Here is a 14,425-nt window from a genome sequence, read left to right as displayed (position 1 = left end):
AATATTAAAAAAAATTTTTTTAATTTCCCCGCTAAAAATTAAAAAACATTTTTTTTTTTTTAAATAAAATGATAATATTTACAATAATAATAATAATCATAACAAAAATAATAATTATAACAATAATAATAATTAACAAAATTTTTTTATTTCCCTCGTAAAAAATAAAAAATAAATTTAAAAAAAAAATAAAATAAAGATAATAATAATTACAGTAATTACAATAATAATAAATAATTTTAAAAAAAATTTTTAAATTTCCCGCTTAAAAAAATAATTTTAAATTAATTCCAAAATTCCGCCACCAGATGTCACTTAAAACCAAAATGGCGACAGTCTAACAATCAGCTCCCAAGTGCTGAGTTTTAAAACAACAACTACCCAGTATTTATCATCACACATTAAACCGTGAATGGAAAACTAATCAGTAAGTAATTAAACTTTGCCAATTACTCATTATTTTCCTATAACAATACCAATAATTCCCTTACCTGGACAAAGAAACTGAGGTAATATTGCGCGCTTTAACCAGCTGTCACTTTCTCTCCAAATTTCATCATTATTAAATGCCCCTTTTATTTTCCAACAATTATTTAAATAACAAATAATTTTATTTATATTATTAATTATTAATAATCATAATTTTAATAATTATTGTAATAATAATAATAATAATATTTTTTTTTTGTTTCAGGACAGAGTGATTTGTCGCAGGTAATTTGACCTTCAGCTGTTCAGTCTTGTCATTGTTATTGATAGACTTTGTTTGTATACAAGATATAACACACCAAATTGTCAAAAATAATCACGTGACAGCTGATGCAATTATTTTTAATAATAATTTGTTGCATAAGGGCTCATATTTTATTTTATTTTAAAGAAAATTAAGACACAAAAATAAGATTAGAAATTTTTTTTTTTACTAAAAATATTTTTTTTTACTTAAAAAAAAATTTTACATTTTTTTTTAATTTTATAAATTAAAAAAAAATTTTTATCATTTTTAATTTTTATTTTTACAATTTTTAAAATTGAAAAAAATTTTTTTTTTTTAATTTTAAAAAATTAAAAAAAAAAAATTTATTTTAAAAAATAAAATCCTGCTAGTATTTTTGTAAAAAAATTGTGGCTCTAAAATTAGATAGAAAATTTTTTATAAATTTTTTTTTTTACTAAAAATATTTTTTTTACTTAAAAAAAATTTTTTTATTTTTATTTTTACAATTTTTAAAATTAAAAAAAAATTTTAATTTTTTTAATGAAAAAAAATAAAATACAAATTTTATATTTAAAAATAAAATCCTAGTATTTTTATAAAAAAATAATGACATAAATTTTATCAAAAAAAAAAAAATTTTAAAATCAATTAATATTTTTAATATAATTTTTAGTATTAAAAATTTAATTTATAAAATTAAAAAAAAATTTGTTACTCCGCCGGGAATCGAACTTACGTCCAACCACTTTACAGATCATCGGCCTATAGGCCTGATTGAAGGCCTGCACGAAGTAGCCACTGTACGAGTTACGAAAGCGAGCGTCTTAGAATTTCACTTATTCTTAGAATCTACAATAATTAAATTGACTAATTAAAATTAGTATTGTTTTTTTTTTTTTTTTTAATTAATTTAATTTATTAAATTAATGAAATAGAATTAATATTAGTGTTTTTTTATTTTTTTAATTAATTTAATTTATTAAATTGATTAAATAAAATTAATATTGTTTTTTTTAATTAATTAATTTAATTAATTTTAGGACAATGGAATCATTTCTGGCACTTTTTGACACTGAGGACGTAAAGTCCAAAAAATGGGACAAGTTTAATGGAAACACTGACGTGGAAAGTATGAAAACCGAAGACGACTTAGACTTGGACTGTCTGCCTCCAGAACCCGAGCAGGGGAATATTGAGTATAAATTGAAGTTAGTTAATCCCTCGTGCCAGCGGTTCGAGCACCTTGTTACGCAGATGAAGTGGCGGCTCAAGGAAGGACATGGTGAAGCTATTTATCAAATTGGTAAGTTAAAAATCTCTAAGATACATAATTAAGAAATGACCTTGTATCTTGTGAACTATTGACATTTTTAAAAATATAAGCTCATCATGATGTTACACTCATCAAGACCTTTCATTTGAGTACCCACATCAATTTTTCATATATTTTATATATTTATATATTATATATACAGAGTGTCCCAGAAGTGACGGACGCCATTGTAGCATCTGATAAACAAAATAATTCTGAGACGAAAAGTCCTTAGCCATTTTTTAATCAGACGCATAGATAATTAATTATTAATTAAAATAACGTCCTTTTATGCGTTAGAGAGAGAGAGCGCTAGTGTCAAGTCAAGTGCGTTCCAACGAAGACGCTTGCACGTGTGAATGTGTAAGTAAATATGTATGACTACGTTAGCTATAGAAACTAGTTAGTCATACAGTTAGTTGTGTCTTTGTTTGGCACATACTTTACTGGACACGGGCGCTCTCTCTCTCTAACAAATAAAGAAACGTTATTTTTAATTAATAATTAATTATCTATGCGGTTAATTGAAAAATAGCTAAGGACTTTTCGTCTCAGAATTATTTTTTTCATCAGATGCTACAATGGCGTCCGTGACTTTTGGGACACCCTGTATATATGTATATATGAAAAATATATTAAAAATACATGTGGGTAGTCAAATAAAAGCTCTTGATGAGTGTAACATTAGGATGAGATTATATCTTAAAAAATGTAAATACTTAAAAAATGACCTTGTATATTGTGAACTATTGACATTTTTCAAGATATAAGCTCATCCTGATGTTATACTCATCGAGACCTTTCATTTGAATACCCACATCAATTTTTCATATATTTTATATATTTACATATATTATATATATGTATATATGAAAAATACATCAAAAATGCATGTAGGTACTCAAATGAAAGCTCTTAATGAGTATAACATCAAAATGAGTTTATATTTTTATAAATTTCACAATTTGACAAAATACAATATAATTTCTAAATTATTGACATTTTTAAGGATATAAGCTCATCATGAAGTTACACTCATCAAGACCTTTCATTTGAGTACCCACATCAATTTTTCATATATTTCATATATTTATATATATTACATAAATGTATATATAAAAAATATATCAAAAATGCATGTGGGTACTCAAATGAAAGCTCTTGATAAATGTAACATCATGATGAGCTTATATCTTAAAAAATATCATAAATTGATAAAATACAATATAATTTTTAAAATATTGACATTTTTACACATATAAGCTTATCATGATGTTACACTTATCAAGACCTTTCATTTGAATACCCACATCAATTTTTCATATATTTCATATATTTATATATATTACATATATGTATGTATCAAAAATATATAAAAAATGCATGTGGGTACTCAAATGAAAGCTCTTGATAAGTACAACATCAAAATGAGCTTATATTTTTGATATATATGTTATATAATGAATATATTAAAAATATATCAAAAAAGCATGTGGGTACTCAAATGAAAGCTCTTGAAGCCTGTAACATCAGGATAAGCTTATACCTTAAAAAACATCAATATTTAAGAAAGTACATTGCAATTTATTACCTAGGCGTTGAAGACAACGGCAAACTAACAGGCCTGTCCCGAGACGAAATGAAAGCTTCCTTAAAAACCCTGCGAGACATGGCGTCGCGCCTTGGCGCGACGACCCGAGTGCTCCGCGAGCGCTCTGCCGGGCCTCAATCAAAGCTCTCACCTCCCCCGGAGCGGCGAGTCGCAGAAGTGATAGTAAAAAAGTTTCGCAAAGGCGATAGAGAGGGCCAGGACATAACTGACCTTCGCTTAGCAGTCGTAGGCTCTCAAGACGCGGGTAAGTCAACGCTCCTAGGAGTCCTGACCCAAGGAGAGCTTGACAACGGGCGCGGAAGGGCGAGACTTAACATGCTGCGCCATCTACACGAGATCCGCAGCGGCAGAACTTCCTCGATCTCCCACGAGATCATTGGCTTTGCTCAGGACGGTCATGTGTTAAATTACGCGGAAATGACAACCGCGGAGGAAATTTGCGAACATGCTAGTAAAGTAGTGACCTTCATTGACCTCGCAGGGCACCGGAAGTATCTCAGGACAACGCTATTGGGTCTGATGGGGTACTCTCCTCATCATGTGATGCTAGTAGTAGCTCCGCCCCTTAATGAAGCTGCCCAGGAGCACATGGCGCTGTGTCTCGCTCTCAGGCTGCCGTTTTTTATCGTTGTTACTAAAATCGACCTTGGGTTCTCCAAACGGCTGACTTTGGAACAGCTAGAGGGCGCTGTCAGGGCTCAAGGATGTACCATGCCTCTGCAAGTGGTGAAAAATACTGGGAACTTCAGGAATGAGAGGTGGGACGGGAAAATTCCCGTGTTTTGTGTTAGCAGTGTTTCTGGAGTGGGATTGGAGGATCTTACGATGTTTATTAGGGATCTCCCCGCGGAACCTTCGGATCTGGAGACTGAGACTGGAACTTGCTTGTTTCAAATCGACGAGACTTTTAAGGTAAGGAAAAATTTGAGTTTAATTCCTAAAATATTATTATTATAGGCACTAGAAAAATTACTATAACTCCTAAAATACTAAGTTTAGGAGAAAATTATGAGATAGAAATTGTAGCTTAGGAAATTTCCTACAAAAGATATTTTTATACTATGGGTCTATTTTTATTATTTTAGGAATTATAGGAACGTTTATAGTGCCTAAATAGCGAAAAATAAAAAATTAATTCATAATTTTTATTTAGGCACTATAAAAATGGATATAACTCCTAAAATATTGATTTTAGGAAAAAATTATAAATGACCATAATTGTAGCTTAAGGAATTTCTTATCAAAAACATTTTTATACGATGTATCTATCTTCATTATTTTAGGAGTTATAGGAAATTTTATAGTGCCTAAGTAGTGAAATATAACAAATTATTTCTACTTATCATTTAGGCACTATAAAAATGGCTATAACTCCTAAAATATTGATTTTAGGAGAAAATCATAAGAAACCTAAATTGTAGCTTAGGAAATTTTCTACTCACAATGTTTTCATACTATAGGTCTATTTTTAATATTTTAGGAGTTACAGGAACTTTATAGGAACTTTTTAGGAGATATAGCCTTTTTATATGAAACTTCTCTAATTAATCCCTAAAAAAATTATTTTTCCAGGTGGCGGGTCTGCCGGATCCAGTTCTTGGAGGTCTAATGGTCAAAGGTAGCATCGCTCCAGGATCTCGGCTTCTAGTCGGACCACTGCCTGACGGCGAGTTCTCGCACGTCCGCGTGGTAAGCCTGCACCGGAATAAAGCCCCCTGCTGCCTAGTAAGAGCCTCGCAGAGCGCGAGTCTCACCCTAGAGGGCCTAGAAGACGCACTACCGCATCTAAGGCCCGGAATGGTTCTCGTCTCAAGCGCGGACCATCCCCACGCTACTGTCTTCTTCCAGGTAAGAAAACTCCTATACTATTGAATTCTCCTTAAAATTCCTAGAAATTTGAGTACCCACATGATTTTTTGTAATTTTTCCGGAAAATTTGCGAATTTTCTTGAAAATTTCCATGAAGCATATGGGTACTCATTTTTCCGGAAAATTCCTCTAGAATTCAAAAATAATGATTATACTTATGAAAAATTATTTTCATTGCTTGATTTTTCCGGAAAACCTGCAAATTTTTCCGGAAAATTTTAAAAATGCATATGGGTACTCATTTTATCGGAAATTTCCTGGAAAATTAAAAAATAATAATTATATTAATGGAAAATTATTTTTTCTGGCTTTCCGTATTTTTTCTGGCTTTCTATTTTCCGTAAAATTTGAAACAAGCATGTGGGTACTCGTTTTTTCGGAAATTTCCTCTACAATCCAAAAATAATAATTATATATATGAAATTTTTTTTTCTGGCATAATTTTCCGGAAAACTCGCAAATTTTCTGGAAAATTTCAAAATAGCATGTGAATACTTATTTTTTCGGAAATTTCCTCTAGAATTTAACAATGATAATTATATTTATGAAAAATTATTTTTTCTCCTTGATTTTCCGGAAAATCCGCAAACTTTCCGGAAAATTTCTAAATGGCATGTGGGTACTCATTTTTTCATCAATTTTCTAAATAATTTGAGAACAATAATTATATTTATTAAAAAAATTTTTTTTTTGGTGAGTTTTCCGCGAATTTTCTGGAAAATTTCAAAAAGTCATGTGGGTACTCATTTTTTCGGAAATTTCGTCTACAATTCAAAAATGATAATGATATTTATGAAAAATTATTTTTTTGGCTCCAGGCGACAGTTTTCGTGGTTTACCACGCAAAAGGGATTTTCCCGGGTTTTCAAGCGACAGTGCACGTCGGCAACGTCCGACAAACTTGTGTAATGGAGGGAATCATGGACGTGAAAGAAGACGGGCTCCAGACAAATGACACCGCATCGGTCCTGTTCCGGTTCGTGAGTCACCCGGAGTACCTCCACGTCGGGATGCGGCTTCTCTTCCGCGAGGGCAAGACCAAGGGGATCGGTAAAATCACTCAGGTATTTCCGCTCATTGGATCTCAGAATCGACCTTAAGTTTTTTTCGTTTTTTTTTTTTTTTCAAATTATTTAAAAATAATTATTAATATAATTAATAAAGATATATTACAAGACAAGTAGTATTTATTGTGAGAAAATATTTATCGTAATTGCTCAATAATTATGACGAATATTTTTATATATCATTACTGTCTATCAAGTGTTAAGGCCATTGTAAATAGACTAGCTCTAAGATTACAATAAAAAAAAAAATTATTCAGAATTTTTGAATTTTTTTTTTTTGATAATTTTTTTGGATGAAATGAAGTGTGGATGGTTAATGCTGAAGTGATTATGGTTAAAATGAGTACCCACATGCCTATATTCTGTCAAAGTGACAAAAACCGCGAATTAATTCGCAAATTTATTCGAATTAATTTGGAATAATTCGAATTAATATGGAATAATTCGAATTAATTTGAATTAATTCGAACTAATTTGAACCAAATCGAACTAATTTGAATTAATTCGAATTGGTTCGAAAATTAATTTGAATTAATTCCAATTAATTTGGAATAATTCGAATTAATTTGGATTAATTCGAAGAAAGTTGAACCACTTCGAACTAATTCGAATTAATTTGAATTAATTCGTGATTAATCTGTGGATTTTGCTTATAGGGCATGTGGGTACTCAAACTTCAGAGAATTTTATGAAGATTAAAAATATATAGTCAAAAATTCCAAAATTTTGAATATTAGGATTGTAATTATAAATTTAAGATTTTTTTTTGTAACTAATTTTCATTTTTTTTTAATTTTTAACTTCCAAAAATTTTTTTGGTCAAAATGACCTTTAGATTCTTATTCTACATTAAATTCCGGTTAAAATGCGTACCCACATGCCTATATTCCATAAAAGTCATAAAAACCGCGAATTAATCTGCGGGTCGCAGATTAATTCGCGGTTTTTCGCAGATTTTGCTTATAAGGCATGTGGGTACTTAAACTTTAGGGAATTTTATGAAGATTAAGAATATATATTTAAAAATTTTAAAAATTAAAAATTAAATTGAGGTTTTAATTAGAAATATAACAGAAAAAAATAGATTTTAAACTTTAGTTGATATATCAAAAGTAACTTTAAAATTTATCGTAATACTTTTATGAAGTAATGTTAGTGCCGGATATTAAAGCGGGCAGGGTAGCTGGCAGAGCGCCATCTACAAAGTTATACACTTAATTCTTCTGCGCTCACACTTCTAACCCGAGAACGTACTGGCGAGTTTAACCGTAATTCAAACAATAATCCAACTCTGCGGTGCGACATATCTCGTAATCAACCCAAAGTTGAATTATCTTCTGGTTCCTACCCAACATCTATCTCCTTCTTAAATTCTCTTGAATCTTTTTTAAAATTCATTTTTTTTTAATTTCACCTATATTATGTTATTCTACACAAAATTCGCTAAAGTTTAAGTACCCACACGGCCTATAACCAAAATCCGCGAAAAACCGCGAATTAATTCAATTAATAATTAATTAATTCAATTAATCACTTTCATTGAATGTAAGCTTGTGAGTACTCATTTTAACCGGAATTTAACGTAGATTAAGTATCTAGAGCTCATTTTTGAAAAAAAAATTTTTGGAAGTCAAAAAAAAATGAAAATTAATTCTAAAAAAAATTTTTAAATTTGTAATTAAAATCTTAGTTCCTAAAATTTTGAAATTTTTACTTATAGATTTTTAATCTCCATAAAATTCTCTAAAATTTGAGTATCCTCAAACCTTATAAGCAAAATCTGCAAAAAACCGCAAATTAATTCAATTAATAATTAATTAGTTACTTTAATAATTAATTTAATTAGTCACTTTTATGGAATAAAGGTTTGTAGATACTCATTTTAACCGGAATTCAACGTGGATTAAGAATCTGAAAGCCATTTTGAAAAAAAAAATTTTTGGAGCTTAAAAATGAAAAAAAAAAATGAAAATTAATTCTAAAAAAAATTTTTTAATTTCAAAATTTTGCCATTTTTAGCTATATATTCTTAATTCTCACAATATTCCCTAAAATTTGAATACCCACAAGCCTTTTAACTAAAATCCGCGAAAAACCGCGAATTAATTCGCGGATGTTCGGGGGTTTGGTCACTTTTTCGGAATATAGTCATGTGGGTACTCATTTTAACCGGAATTCAATGTAGATTAAGAATCTTGAGACCATATTTGAAGAAAAAATTTTTGGAGCTGAAAATAAAAAAAAATGAATATTTGAAAAAAAAAATAAATTTAACAGACAGTTAAGGGTAAAAAATGACGATATTGTAGAGGAATTTCTATAAAAATCCTCAAAGAAAAACCAGACAGTGCGGGTGATACGCAACCGTGTGTAAGGCAGACAAAGAATATTTCTTATCCCAGCGCACGTAACCCTCTAACAAGCCCCGAAGTTTGCCAATAAATTGTGAGCGAGAAATATTTGTTTTCAACTTTCCAGAAAAATATTTTTTAATATACAGCAGAAGAATTTTTAGATTGAAAGGGGGATTTTGACCCCCCTTAGCTTGAGCTAGTAGGGAGCCGTAAGACTTAAGTCCGCGGGGGGGCTGTTAATTATAAAGCTTATGAATAATAATAGTCGTGTAGTTGCACCAACATTGTGCTTAAATGTTTGTAAGGTACGCCCCAGTCAGTGTCGCACGCTCCGGGCTACCCTTTTGCTTGGTGTTTACTCCTCACAGTGGGTCGGCCATTACCTGAAGAAAATAATAAGAACAACTTTTTTAGTTGGTTATCTTTACAGGATCTTTTAGTGTTGATAGAAATTTATTTATGAATTTCGCTACTTGCTTTAAGGCTAATGAGAAAGTTCCCACGTAAGGAATAAATATGTTTATTTTTACATGCGAGGTTTAGGGTGGCTTTGGCTTCTAGGATTGCAAGAGAAATTTGAGAATTTTTATTGACAGCTGTAATTGATTTTTAATTGTCGGTTTACGAAAACGCTGAAAGTTGTAAGGGTCTATTAAGCTACAGGGGGCAGAAAAAAGGCACGGGAGGGGAGAAGTTAATTGGGGAATTGAATTTTGGGGAAAAAAACCAGATTTAGAAGTTTAAAGAAAAAAATTGTGTTATATTTTTGTAGATAAAAGACTTTAAGTTGGGTAAGTAGAAATTTTGTGGATATCCTTCATTTTGTTCAAAAACCCAAACTTAATTTTCTCAAAAGTTATTAGCTTGACTGTTTGCCAAATTTATATCGTAATTTCTTACATTAAGCCCTTTCAAAAAAACTTTAATTAATTCTAATCTGACCAATAGTTCCTTAGAGAACTGCAAAAAATGAAATTTTTGAAGATATCCTTCATTTCGTCCAAAAACCCAAACTAAATTTTCTCTAAAAATATTAGCTTGATTGTTTGACAAATTTATATCGTAATTTCTTACATTAAGCCCTTTTAAAAAAACTTTAGTTCATTAAAATCTAACAATTAGTTCCTTAAAAAACTGCAAAAAACGAAATTTTTGAAGATATCCTTCATTTCGTCCAAAAACCAAAACTAAATTTTCTCAAAAAATATTAGCTTGATTGTTTGCCAAATTTATATCGTAATTTCTTACATTAAGCCCTTTTAAAAAAACTTTAGTTCATTAAAATCTAACAATTAGTTCCTTAAAAAACTGCAAAAAACGAAATTTTTGAAGATATCCTTCATTTCGTCCAAAAACCAAAACTAAATTTTCTCAAAAAATATTAGCTTGATTGTTTGCCAAATTTATATCGTAATTTCTTACATTAAGCCCTTTTGAAAAAACTTTAGTTTATTGAAATGTAATAATTAGTTCCTTAAAAAACTGCAAAAAATGAAATTTTTATAGATATCCTTCATTTCGTCCAAAAACCCAAACTTAATTTTCTCAAAAATGGCTAGCTTGATTAATTTCAAACTTTATAACGTAATTTCTTACATTAAGTCCTTTCTAAAAAACTTTAGTTCATTAAAATTAAACGATTAGTTTCTGTAAAAAAACTGCAAAAAACGAAATTTTTGAAGATATCCTCAATTTCGTTCAAAAATACAAAGTTAGTTTAATCAAAAATGGCTTGTTAGATTAATTCCAAACTTAGTATCTCAATTTCTTGCATAAAACCCTTTCAAAAAAGCTTTAGTTCATTAAAATCTAACAATTCCTTGAAAAACTGCAAAAAACGGGATTTTTGAAGATATCCTTCATTTTGCCCAAAACCCAAACTTAATTTTCTCAAAAATTGCTCAATCGATTAATTTCAAATTCTATATCGTAATTTCTTGCATAAAACTTTTTTAAAAAAACTTTAATCCATTAAAATCTAACGATTAGTTCCTAAAGAAACTGCAAAAAACGAAATTTTTATAGATATTCTTAATTTCGTCCAAAAACCCAAACTTAATTTTCTCAAAAATAGCTTTCTCGATTAATTTCAAACTTTATATCGTAATTTCTTACATTAAGTCCTTTCAAAAAAACTTTAGTTCATTAAAATCTAACGATTAGTTTTTGAAAGAAATGCAAAAACGATATTTTTGAAGATATCCTTAATTTCGTTCAAAAATACAAAGTTATTTTAATCAGAAATGGCTTGTTAGATTAATTTTAAACTTCATATCGTAATTCCTTACATAAAACTCTTTCAAAATAACTTTATTCAATTCAAATCTAACCATTAATTTCTCAAAAAACTGCAAAAAACGAAATTTTTGAAGATATCCTTCATTTCGTCCAAAAACCCAAACTTAATTTTCTCAAAAACGGCTCAATTGATTAATTTTAAACTTAATATCGAAATTCCTTCTACAAAACCCTTTCAAAAAAACTTTAGTTCATTTAAAACTGACCATTAGTTCCTTAAAAAACTTGAAAAAACGAAAATTTTTAAGATATCCTTCATTTCGTCCAAAAACCCGAACTTAATTGTTACAAAAACCGTCTGCTCGATCAATTCAAAACTTTGTATCTCATTTTTCTATATAAAACCCTTTTAAAAAAACTTTAGTTTATTAAAAACTGACCATTAGTTCCTTAAAAAACTTCAAAACATAAAAATATCCAGAAATTCAAAGTTTCTATCCTTGTTTCGCAAACTATAAAATCAACAATATACCTTTCACCTGGTATAGCACCTGTCTATCTTAAATTCCCTTATTTACCCAAAAATTAGGACATCAAACGTGACAATACTCCCCACATTTCTTTAGTAATTGTAAAGAGCCATTAAAGCGTTACGACCCCTCCTGCTCTTACATGAGGCGCGAAGTATAAGAGGGCTAACATAGCAATTAGATTATTCATAGACTGCCAAAAAGTTATCCGGTGTTGAGTCTATCAGATCTAGATGTGATGTAGATGTTGACGTTCCAGACAGGGACAGACGTAGGAGCAGTAGCAGAAATAGGGACATGGCCAGAAATAGGGATGGCATATGCTGTAGCCCAAGAGGATGACACTTGGGGTGGATTATAATCGAGATCTGTTATCTTTGTATTAAAGCGGACGCTCACTCTCGTCCGTGTCTCACACGTGTGTTACGGATTACTCTTCCTGCTCCTGCTGATGCTCCTGCTCCCTCAGCGCCACTCCGCGATAATAGAGATGTCAACTTCTCGAGGATTTGACGAGCCAACTTCCCGACCAACTAATCTTCTGTCTATTATTCCTCCTCTTCTGGGTAAATTTATAAATAAATTTACAAATTAGTAATGAGGCTGAGTTATGAAAAATTTTTAATTTTTTTAATATTCTTCTGGACCCTACGACCAACTTGGTGATAACGCAGGACTTTCGGACGAATGGTTTGCCACCCACCCTACGTTATATCGACATCCCCCCGCCGTCCAAAGCTTGTTCCGATCGCTGAGTCGATAATCGCGCTAAAGACCCGGGGGTACGCATGTCCAGATCGGTATCGGATTTAAATACTTTCTGCCACGTGCCGGAAGACTGGAAGTGTGATGATAGATCGGTTTGGGATGAAACTACTTTCGAGATCCGGGCGGGTGATTTTTTTTATTAGGCGAACTGTTTTTGAGATAATTTTCGGTGAAATGGAGGATATCTTCGACAATTTGGTTTTTTGCAGTTTTTTAAGGAACTAATCAGTAGATTTTAATCAAGTAAAGTTTTTTTGAAGGGGTTCTATGTGATAAATTGAGATGCAAAGTTTAAAATTAATCGAAAAAGCCATTTTTAAATAAACTAACTGCGAATTTTTAGACGAAATGAAGGATATCCAAAAAAATTTCGTTTTTTTGCAGTTTTTTAAGGAACTAATGGTCAGATTTTAATGAACTAAACTTGTTTTTAAAGGGTTTTATGCAAGAAACTGAGATACTAAGTTAGAAATCAATCAAGAAAGCCGTTTTTGAGAAAATTAAGTTTGGGTTATTTGGACGAAATGAAGGATATCTTCAGAATTTCGTTTTTTGCAGTTTATTAAGGAACTAATGGTCAGATTTCAATGAACTAAAGTTTTTTTGAAACGGGTTTATGTAAGAAATTACGATATAAATTTGGCAAACAATCGAGCTAATAATTTTTGAGAAAATTAAGTTTGTGTTTTTGGACGAAATGAAGGATATCCTCAAGAATTTCGTTTTTTGCAGTTTTTTAAGAAACTAATGGTCAGATTTCGTTGAACTAAAGTTTTTTTTGAAAGGGTTTCATGCTAGAAATTGAGATACTAAATTTTAAACCAATCAAAAAAGCCATTTTTAAATAAACTAGCTTTGAATTTTTGGACGAAATGAAGGATATCTTCAAAAATTTTGTTTTTTGCAGGTTTTTAAGGTTTTAATGGTCAAATTTAAATGAACTATAGGTTTAATAAAAGACTTTTATGCAAGAAATCACGATATGAATTGGGCAATTACTCAAGCTAATATTTTTTAAGAAAATTAAGTTTGGGTTTTTGAACGAAATGAAGGATATCCACAAAAATTCCGTTTTTTACAGTTTTTTAGAGAACTAATGGTCAGATTTGAATGAACTAAAGTTTTTTTGAAAAGGTTTTATGCAAGAAATTACGATATAAATTTGGCAGACAATCGAGCGTATGATTTTAGAGAAAATTAAGTTTAGGTTTTTGGACGAAATGAAGGATATCTCCAAAAATTTCATTTTTTGCAGTTTTTTAAGGAACTAATGGTCAGATTTTAATAAGCTAAAGTTTTATTTAAAGATTTCCATGCAATTAACAAAAACACAAAGTTAAAAATTGTTCTAGCAAGCCGTTTTTGAAAAAAAATTCAATTTTAGATTTCGTTTGAATTGATACCTTGAAAAAAATTTTTTTTCAGCATTTTCAAGAACTTGGATTTTTATTCCAGCTTAGATAACTTTTTAACTTCATTTCACAACAAAATAAAGATAAGACTCAAAAATTAGAACCAAGTCCTTGAAATTCAAATTTTCATACTTCGAAAATGAAAAAAAAAATTTTTTTGAACAAACGTAGCTCGGTGAAAAATCTTCTCAGGGTCTAAATACAGTTGCCTGGCAGTGGGAGATAAAACAGGAATGCAATTGAATTCAATATATATATTTTTTATTGTCCTGAGAAACGCCTTCCCCATTGTCAGCTCTTGAGAACGTTTGACTCGGTATAATATGATTGCAGGGTGGATTTCTTGGTAGTTTGGGGTTATTGTGCCCAAGAATTGAGGGGAGGTGCTGCGGCTCCTCAAAAATCGATACCCTAAATTTCAAAATATCCTCCCCTTGCACTTGCTATCACTTAAAAAAAAAAAAAAAAAACTTCAATAATTCCCGAGCAGTATTTGTATAAACCGCAAGTTTAATTCAAGCATGAAAGCTCATTCGCGAAAAAGT

The 14,425-nt window shown here is 30.3% G+C and overlaps 1 protein-coding gene across 1 annotated transcript; it reads left to right on the top strand.

Moving 5' to 3' along the window:
• The first annotated feature begins 298 nt into the window (after positions 1 to 298).
• On the top strand, positions 299 to 6,837 carry LOC123263184 (GTP-binding protein 2). Its single transcript, XM_044725738.1, has 6 exons — positions 299 to 427; positions 695 to 714; positions 1,759 to 2,021; positions 3,626 to 4,554; positions 5,215 to 5,490; positions 6,330 to 6,837. Exons 3-6 carry the CDS (start codon positions 1,763 to 1,765, stop codon positions 6,609 to 6,611), a joined length of 1,746 nt encoding a protein of 581 aa, XP_044581673.1. The 5' UTR covers positions 299 to 427; positions 695 to 714; positions 1,759 to 1,762; the 3' UTR covers positions 6,612 to 6,837.
• The last annotated feature ends 7,588 nt before the right edge of the window (positions 6,838 to 14,425 follow it).

Source organism: Cotesia glomerata, linkage group LG4 (assembly GCF_020080835.1).
Source record: "Cotesia glomerata isolate CgM1 linkage group LG4, MPM_Cglom_v2.3, whole genome shotgun sequence".
NCBI classification, from domain to species: Eukaryota; Metazoa; Arthropoda; class Insecta; order Hymenoptera; family Braconidae; genus Cotesia; species Cotesia glomerata.
The sequence above is the reverse complement of the archived record's forward strand: the minus strand, read 5'-3'. Positions and strand labels throughout refer to the sequence as shown.